Here is a 9869-nt window from a genome sequence, read left to right as displayed (position 1 = left end):
ACCTGTCCCGGGGGACCACATGGGCTGCAGGGGGTGCACCTTGGCCTACATGGGCCAAGGGCACCAGCCCCAAGAGGCCCATGCGCCTAGGGTTTCAAGGAGGAAGAGTCCTAGGAGGGGAAGGCACCTCCTAGGTGCCTTGGGGAGGAGGGATTCCTCCCCCTTGGCCGCACCTCCTAGGAGATTAGATCTCCTAGGGCCGGCGCCCCCCCCCTTGGCCCTCCTATATATAGTGGGGAGATGGAGGACTTCTTAACCTTGCCTTTGGTGCCTCCCTCTCCCTCTCCAACTCCTCCTCCTCCTCCATAGTGCTTGGCGAAGCCCTGCCGGAGTACTGCAGCTCCATCATCACCACGCCGTCGTGCTGCTGCTGGAGCCATCTCCCTCAACCTCTCCTTCCCCTTGCTGGATCAAGAAGGAGGAGACGTGGCTGTTCCGTACGTGTGTTGAACGCGGAGGTGCCGTCCGTTCGGTGCTAGGATCTCTGGTGATTTGGATCACGTCGTGTTCGACTACCTCATCCCCGTTCTTTGAACGCTTCCGCTCGCGATCTACAAAGGTATGTAGATGCGTCCGATCACTCATTGCTAGATGAACTCCTAGATGGATCTTGGTGAAACCGTAGGAAAATTTTTGTTTTCTGCAACGTTCCCCAACAATTTGCGTGTATGATTAGTGTACGGTCAAATCGGGGGCGTCACAATGTATGTTGTGATTCCCTTAGTGGTGTCATGTGAACGTCGACTACTGACGCTTCACCATATTTGGGCCTAAGGGAATGCATTGTGGAGTAGCAATTAGATGATGGGTTGCGAGAGTGACAGAAGTTTAAACCCCAGTTTATGCGCTATTCCGAAAGGGACCGATTGGATCCAAAAGTTTAATGCTATGGTTAGAATTTATTCTTAATACTTTTCTCCTAATTGCGAATGCTTGCGGGAGGGTTAATCATAAGTAGGAGGTTTGTTCAAGTAAGAACAACACCTAAGCACCGGTCCACCCACATATCAAATTATCAAAGTAGCGAACACTAATCGAACCAACATGATGAATGTGACTAGATGAAATTCCCGTGTACCCTCAAGAATGCTTTGCTTATCATAAGAGACCGTTTTGCTCTGTCCTTTGCCTCAAAAGGATTGGGCTACCTTGCTGCACTTTTCTTACTATTATCGTTACTTGCTTGTTACAAATTATCTTGCTATCAAACTACTCCGCTACTTACAATTTCAGCACTTGTAGACATTACCTTACTAGAAACTACTTGTCATTTCCTTCTGCTCCTCATTGGATTCGACACTCTTACTTATCGAAAATAGCTATAATTGATCCCCTATACTTGTGGTTCATCAGCGAACTTTGATGCCCAGTGGATGTAATATGCCACAATTCCTTTATTGCATAGTGTAGGTTTATTTTAAGTTACTATGCCGCAATTTCTTTATTATATATGGTAGATTTTTTATTAATTCCTAGTTACTGTATATGCCATCATTCGCATTAAAAAAAGGTGAAAATCTGATGGAGGCGAGCGAACTAAAACATGCGCCTCTAGCGGGCCTGCATTTCAGCGAGCCATAATTGGGTCGGCCCGCAACATGCTTTACTTGGGCCTGCGCTGACCTGCCACATGGGCCCTTCATGGACACGGTACACCGGTGCCCATAACTCACATGTGCCTTTAGTGGGCCCAACGTTTAGTTGGGCCATGTAGCTTTGGGCCATTAACAAGCTGAATATTCTCCTGGCCTTTTATGGCCCAGAAGACACCATGGGCCTTTAGCAAGCCGAAAAGCATGTTGGGCCTCAATTTTCTAGAGTCGTCCACAGGCCTTTAGCAAGCTGAAATATACCCCGAGCCTTTATTGGCCCACTTACATGATAGGCGGTTATCAGGCTAAAACATATCTTGGGCCTTGGTTGGCCCAATCATATCATGGGCCTTTAATAGGCCGAAAGCTTAGTAGAGGCACCAAGGGGCCGAATTGTACAACAGTCCTTTAACAGGCCCAAAGTCAAGCAGGGCTGAAATGTTGCCACCGAGATCACAGACCGTTAATGGGCCGAATGTCACATCGAACCATATATGACCCATGTGCAGCACATGCCATTACCTGGCCGAAAGACACACCTTGCTGAAATGGGGGCCATTTCTACATTGCGCCTCTAACAGGTCGAAAACTCACTAGCCGTAATGGGGCCCAAAGACTGAGCGAACAATTAACGGGCCCAATCTCATGGTGGGTCGTAAATGGGTCATGTTTAAGCAGGCCGTTAGTGGGTCGGCACACTATTACCTGAGTAAATTTTATGGGCCTTCGACTGGGATGGCCTTTTTAACCTAAATGGGCTACTGTTTGCCCGCGCCATGTGTCGCTCTTTCACAGGCCCGTCTCGTCCATTGGATGAATGACATCTGTCGCGAGCCTAGCTGACACGTGGTTCCTTTGGCCAATGAGAATTTTACACATGGAAAAAATCCCCATTGATCCGAGCTATTAACAGGTTATCAGATCCAAACCGGAACCTGATAGCTTAACGTCGACCCATTATGGTGGATGCCACGTGTTGTTTACCCTTGACGAAAACACTTCCATGACGCGTCATTTATCGTCATGGAAGTGGCCACTTCCGTGATGATAATTTAAGTATTGTCATGAAACACTTCTATGACAACACAAGTATGACTATGTTGATCCTGTCATAAGATCGTCACAGATGTACACGCATGACAAAAGTCGTGACCTACTGTGATCACGAAAGTGTTTTTTTGTAGTGTGTAGACACACACACACACACACACGAGATGCCAATGTTCTGAGATAAACTTGACATCCGACATTTGATCTCACTGATCCTATTATTATCAACACCAAAATAATAGTAATTATTATCAACACCAAAATAATAGTAATTGAGTGTGAATGCAATTTCACATACCACGGAGCACCCACCCACCAGCGCTTACTAGCCCGGGATAAACCGAGACGAGGCCACCCATCTATAGAGCGAACCTCGAGCCCACCCCCATTGACAACCAGCTGATAGCATCAGACATAGGGGTACACACGACAAACGAGCGCGCTGCGGCGAGCCAGACCGACCAAGCACACACATGATTCCCGATCGAACGGGCGTACCCGGCTCGTAGAACTGAACATTGAACAGCAAACGAACGACGCTCAAATGCCGACCCGGGCGCACACGCGTACCCGGCTCGCGTGAGGCAAACAACCTGGCAGGAGACGAACAATGCTTACCGGCCGACCCAGCCTCACCCAGTGCATGCGGTGCAACGCACGAGACGACGCAAGCATGTGCAATGAAAGTTACCGCAAAAAGGTGGCCAGAGCGCGCACGCGGCCCATGCATCATAGACCCCCGAAGAAATCAGCGCGGTGTGGAGCGCTAGCGAAGACCGGACGACGGGGAAGGCGCCAAGCAGCAATCAACGCGAGGCGCGCGCGAGCCGGATGCTGTGGAGGGCACTCGTGAGATAGAACGCTCGAGAAGGCGGGTACTCCAACATTCTTTATAATATATAGGAGTAATATAGGCATCAAACATCTTTCTTGAGTGTGACCAAAAGAACATTATTTTTGCAATGTACTCCCTCTGTCCCAGAATATAAGAACGTTTTTGACACTATGCTAGTGTTAAAAACGTTCTTATATTTTGAGACGGAGGGAGTATATTTTTAAATGGAAAATGTAACATATCAATCACATTGGGTACGTGATTCAGATTGTGTGTACGTGCTTTAGTTTTACTCTTAATTATGCTTACACTTTTGGTTGAATATGGCGATGTCACTACTAAACTATGTCAACAAGGCAAAAGGAATAAACATGACACTATATCTCAAGGTAATACCAAATTGATCCACATGCCTGTTTTGTTTGTAAGAAATTCATCTTGGCGTGCCGGGCTGTTTGTGGTTTGTTGTTTTCGTCAACCACAACCACTTCAATTTTTCATGACCCCCCTAATCTCTCTTCCTCTCCCTTTTTTAGCATCATGATCCCCTAATCTCACCATAAGGATACACATTCTTGCAGACAAAAAAACAGGCATCCAAACGCAACACAAAACCTTTCTTAATACCCCTTGCAGCATAGTACGTAGTAGTATTATATTAGTATTGTTCGAATGGCACCAAAGTAGTACTCGTACACAGTATCTCCTGGTTGATGCTTGACACTTCATTTTCGCACCTTTCTCCTGTCACAGTCTAACCACCCCAATTGCATCCCATGGTAGTACATACCACCCCAGCTGCTAGTTCACGCACAAAAGCATAAACAAGATCAAGCAAACATGATCCGAAACCAAACAAAAGGGCGCATCTGCCTAAACTACTACTCTTTCCGTTTTAAATTATTCGTCGCAGAAATGAATGTATCTAGAACTAAAATATATCTAAATACATTCATAGCTGCGACAAATAATTCAGAACAAAAAGAATAGTATAGTTTCAAAAACGTTCTTATATTATGAGACAGAGGAAGTATAAAATACTACACGGAGAAGAGACCAAAAGAGAAGGTCGTTAATGGCTTGCCCCGATTTTCCTGTTCCCGGAGCACAGTGGCGGAGATCGGGCGGTTGATGAGATCTGACGGCGATGCGACATGTGATGCGACCTGCTGCGTTTTCGCTAGCCTGTTTTTTCTCCTCTGCTGCTAGTGCTAGTGCTAGCTAGCTAGCGATAACGGTACGACGCGCACCGGCAGCTTTTACGTCGCCGGCCCCACCTGCCGGTGTCGGTTCCCAGCCCTTTTCCGTGGTCTTCTGACGTTGACCGGACCCCCGGCGGCACGTCCCGTCCGTCGTCGTTGGTTGGTTGGTTTGCCGACGTGTGGCCCAGAGCGTGTTCCTCTCGGCCCAGAACGGCCCGTTTAGGCGGGAGAGAAACCGGCCCGCTCGAGTCTCGTTGTGCTGCTGTGCTAGTTTCGCCCACCACTTCTCCCCTCGCGATGGCGGCGTCTCCGGCGAGCGGCGGCGCGCGCTCGTGCGAGACGGCGGAGCAGACCCGCGAGTGGATGGAGGCCATCGCCTCCTTCCTCGGCCGCCACCGCCCGCTCCTCGAGGCCCACGTCGTCAACTTCTTCAAGGTCCACTCCCCTCCCCATCTCTCCTCCTCTCTCTCCTTCAAGCTAGATTGTAGCGCATGTAGCTCCTCTTGGAAGTGCGTTTAGGGTTCTCGTGCTTGTGGTCGCGGGGATCCCTCCTCCATCTTGCTGCTGCGGTGTACGTGCACCTTGCTGACGCGTTTGAGGTGTTTGGTTCTGGATTCGGCCCGAGCAGGATAGGCTGTGGGAGATGGTGGACGCCGACTGGATGGAGTGCCTCCGCCGGGAGCCCGTCGAGAGCCTGCTCATGTTGCCCTCCGGCTGCGTCCAGGCAAGGGCCCTCGCCTCCTGTTTTCAGTAACCCGTCTTCTGTCTCTCTTTTGCTTCTACTGGAAGTGGAATATGAGTAGTTGAGTATTGTTTTACAGGACCATTGGCCAAGTTCACTTCAGGAATTTATACTCACTGCGAGGTCGCTTGTTCTTCCACGTGAGCAAAAATCGCCAAAATCGGTACGATTCCTGCACCTATCAGATAAAGTGTGCGTTACTCATGCTAGCGTTTTCGGCCGGGTTTCCCTTAATTATCTCGTCAATAAAATTCGTCTGTTTAATCCCGACCTACCATTTCCTGAATAATTTGCAGTTTTTACCTAATTCGCGCGTCGCATCAATTGGTACTGTTCTTGCTCAAGGCATGAACTCGAAGAAGAAGCATGAAGTAGGTAATTAGCTTGTAATGATAAACATACTCCTGTTAACTATATTTTTTCGTCTATGTCTAAAGTTAAATTCAGTTTTTTAGCTCTTTGCATTCTCATGTTTGGAGAGGTTTGCTTGATGCAGATTGAAGCCCTATCTGGGATGGTTGACGCAATTGCTAGGAGTCGTGGAGCCAAGACAGTGGTTGATGTAGGTTCTGGTCAGGTACCAGCTCTGCACTTGGAAGAATTTTTGCAGTTATAACCAGTCTTCATTTGAACAAAAAATTAAAATCGTGTGATAGTACTTGGATAATTAACACCCTATGAAATATTGCTCCCATTCATACTTTTTCCATCTGCAGTATCAAACTTATACATTGGCAAGTCTGAGCAGGCATTTTATGCTGGATACAAATAAGAAACAGACCAGGTTCAAGTTAAGGCCAAATTATTTTGATTATTCTTTCCTAGGTTTTGCAATTGAAAACACAAACATATTGCTACCTCTTGGCCTATTAATCGAAGTGTAAAGAGACATCTGGGGTATCTTTTCTAGGTGTTGCTGTTAGAAAATCGAAGTGTAAAGAGACATCTGGGGTATCTTTTCTAGGTGTTGCTGTTAGAAAGTACAACGTATTCTATGTCTTGCTTGGCCTATCCGTGGAAGCTTAAAGCCATTTGGATTTACACTGTAGGGACTGTACATTTTTGGGAATGACAGCAAACTTTGAGTTCTACATAATTTGTATTTCCATTTATTTGTTTCTTATTCATTTTAATTGCCTTATCAGGGTTATCTTGCACAAGCTTTATCCTTTGAGTACCAACTCGCTGTTATAGCAATAGATGCTTCATCACATCATGCATCTGTTACAAATACTCGTGCAGAGAGGATAAAGAAGCACTATGCTGCTAAATGGTACACTTCTTGTCAAATTGGATTTTCGTTTTACTACCTTGACATCTTTAGAGTTGATTCCTGTTGCTACAGATCGCTTCCCGTTGTTTTTGCAGTGTAGAGAAGCAACAGTTCAAAGTGCCAAGAACTGTCACTTGTCATGTTCTTTCTAGTGACACACTGGCAGCTGTGGTGTTGGATGCATGTCAAGATAATCATGGTGAACATGTAACAGAAAGTAATAACTGTAATCAGAGTAGTCCTCAGATTGGGCAACCAAATCATAGCATTCCTCAATTAGTCCTTGCTGGTCTCCATGCCTGTGGTGATCTTTCAGTTAACATGCTAAGGTGGGTCCTTTGTGCAATCATGGGAACATTGTGAATTGATGTAGTGCATCCTTTTCGCCATATGCATAAAATGCTGCATCTTCAGTTTTTCTCTATTTCATAGAATGTCCTTCCAACATGACAACTGTGTTCCGTGGGCAGGGTTTTCGTGTCCTGTGAACAAGTACAAGCATTGGTAAGCGTAGGATGCTGTTACAACTTGTTGTCCGAGGATTGTCATGAGGATACAGACACATCCCCTGGTTTTCCTATCAGCAACGCTGCCAAATCATCGAAACTGGTGCTTGGCAAAAGCATTCGCGACCTTGCTTGCCAGGTATAACAGCAATTCTTGCTTGTAGCGATTCATAATACTCCCTCTATAAAGAAATATAAGATCGTTTAGATCACTACTTCAGTGATCTAAACGATCTTATATTTCATTACAGAGGGAGTATTTTTTAAGATGGTCAAAAGTCAGGACATAGACAAGGGTACTAGACATAGTAGTACAATTTACCAAAAATGTCTGTCATTTTGTTGAAGCTCCCAGTTTTCTTTTAGTACACGTATATTATATGATACGTAATTATGAGGTCTAGAGCATCATTTCCCTAAGTTAGAAACAACTTATGTTCATGTAATCGAAGTTTTCATATTCATCTGTCTTCTTATAGGAGAACTTATTCGATAATTGCGTGTTACAGTTGTTCTGTTTGCACTAGCAGAATATTTAAAGCCATTTCCTAGCTGCATTATTAGTAATCTACTAGTATTAGGGATGGAAGATTTGTGTTGAACTGAAGTTATCTGCCAAATTGTTAGTCTTGAATAGTACTGCTCTTAGTTAAAAAGCTTTTCTGCGGATCCTTTGTAGAGCGCAGAGAGATGGAGAAGCCTCACCAAGGAAATGGCCCTACAAAATTTTGATATACATGCCTTCCGAGCAGCTTTTCAAATGGTAAATGCTTTGTTCTTTCAGCCTTTATATTTGTATATGCTGGATGTTCCACCCAGTTCCTTACTTTTAGAGACTCTTCATTTATGAATTATATGCGTGTTCTTCAATAATACTACTTATGACTAGGGATGTATTGTGTGCTGAAAATAAATCAGCGTGTGCTTAAAATAAGAAGAAAGCTGTCAGGCATGGCAGTTTGTTGATACTTTGTAGAAGGTATGCCTTATGCTTATGTAATCACCTTTAATGCTCACTTAAGCAGCATTTGTGATTCCTGTTTGCTACCCTTACCACCCCTTTGTATTGGGCACAGATATCAGAGCCTCTTATCCTTGTTTAGCATAACACTTGACAGTGAACAGTTGATGATGTTCAGGAATGTCACCAAATACTAAAATGTGAATGAGTTTATTCATTTTTTAAATATATGAATGATAACAACCTTATCTTAAGAAATGTGATGGACAAGAGCAGACTTGATCAATTTGGTCTAGTTGCTCAACCCTAACTTGCTGATGAGCGTGTGTCTTGTTTGAACTAGTTGCATTAGCAAATTCCTCATATAAGTTGTAACCACAGAAAAAATAGTTCCTTCATATATTAATTAACACTTTATGCTAGATCTCTTTCCACAAGCTTAAATGACAGTTTCTGAGTAATGAGTAGAGATTTCACTTTCTTGTTGGACAAAAGGTTGTCTGTTGGCTTATGATCACCGCAAGAAGCTTTTGGGACTTCCCAAGTTGCTTCGGAGTTGTAGGATAGAAAGCTGACTTTGGGCTCACCTAAGTATGGTTTTTCTGTAGGTACTTGAGAAATATTTCCCTGAACTGTCAAGATTGAGCCCATCAATTGGAAGGCAAGGAAAAGCTCTGCGCCGTCAAAGGCTTCGAAAAGAAATGGAATCCCATTTGGCTATGGGGAAAGCTGATGATTTATCCTATCCTAACTCCAAGGAACAAAACATGAATACAGATGGTTCATTGCCCACAGAACCAATTGCTCCTAAAGGGGCTGTTCAATGTTGCAGCAACGAACTTTGTACAGGTTTTAACTTTTATACCTCTCATAAGTTGCAACTATTTTGGATTGTCTAGAAATAATTGTTTTTCTAGTGTATAAAGACAACGAGTAATCCTGGCAGGTGATACTTACTCAACTTCAGCAGTTGTTGGTTCATCCATATCAAGAGTTAACGTGGGACCAAGTGACACCAATCATGATGAATGTTGCAAGTTCACACTTTTCAAAGATTTCACAATCTCTGGATTAGGGCGTCTTGGCTGTGGTTGTGTGGAAGATGTTAATCTACTCGAAATATGGAAGGATGTGCAACACTTCACCGTATGTCTTAGTCTGAATTTTGTATTATGTCTTCTTGCTGTATTGTACTTCCAAGAAGTTAAATGCAGTACCTGTTTTTCAACTATTTGTTCTTAATCAAAATGAAAATAGTGATATCCTGTTTTATATGGTAATCACTGATAAGCACTAATAAGTATGTTTACTGGATCCTTTCAAGTAAAGTCTGCAGTATTTTGTAAACCACTGTAATCCTAATATTGGTACATCATGCCTATTAGTTAGTTCATTAGTTTCTCGACAGCATGAAATGATAATACATGTGCTTCTATTGTGGTTGGTTGGTGGGTTGGTGCCAGTACAGTTTTGCAAAGCATAACCGACCTGTACATTCTAATACTGTGACAAACTTAATACAATGGGGACAGGAATCTGATGTTACAAACTAATCTAGGACTAGACTAAGTAGCATGCTATGCCTTCTAGCAGTGGAGCTATCAGATATTAAGATTGTGTCCATACACAATATAAATGTGTTCAACAGCTAATATATAAAATATCCATCCATACGGTTATCTAAACCATCTTCACAAAATGTAGTAGT

The 9869-nt window shown here is 44.1% G+C and overlaps 1 protein-coding gene across 1 annotated transcript in view; it reads left to right on the top strand.

The window, feature by feature from the left end:
* Positions 1 to 4896: 4896 nt before the first annotated feature.
* The window catches only part of LOC123102235 (protein RRNAD1), a 6253-nt gene continuing 1280 nt past the window's right edge, over positions 4897 to 9869 (top strand). The window contains exons 1-11 of the mRNA XM_044523529.1: positions 4897 to 5114; positions 5308 to 5403; positions 5501 to 5584; positions 5718 to 5792; positions 5918 to 5998; positions 6567 to 6694; positions 6790 to 7023; positions 7165 to 7339; positions 7880 to 7963; positions 8770 to 9010; positions 9108 to 9307. Of these exons, the coding sequence (XP_044379464.1) occupies positions 4977 to 5114; positions 5308 to 5403; positions 5501 to 5584; positions 5718 to 5792; positions 5918 to 5998; positions 6567 to 6694; positions 6790 to 7023; positions 7165 to 7339; positions 7880 to 7963; positions 8770 to 9010; positions 9108 to 9307 (1536 nt within the window). The 5' untranslated portion in view covers positions 4897 to 4976. The remainder of the gene's footprint in view (positions 5115 to 5307; positions 5404 to 5500; positions 5585 to 5717; positions 5793 to 5917; positions 5999 to 6566; positions 6695 to 6789; positions 7024 to 7164; positions 7340 to 7879; positions 7964 to 8769; positions 9011 to 9107; positions 9308 to 9869) is intronic.

This window comes from Triticum aestivum, chromosome 5A, assembly GCF_018294505.1.
Source record: "Triticum aestivum cultivar Chinese Spring chromosome 5A, IWGSC CS RefSeq v2.1, whole genome shotgun sequence".
Taxonomy (NCBI): domain Eukaryota; kingdom Viridiplantae; phylum Streptophyta; class Magnoliopsida; order Poales; family Poaceae; genus Triticum; species Triticum aestivum.
Note: the sequence above shows the minus strand (reverse complement) of the source record. Positions and strands in the feature narration are given on the sequence as shown.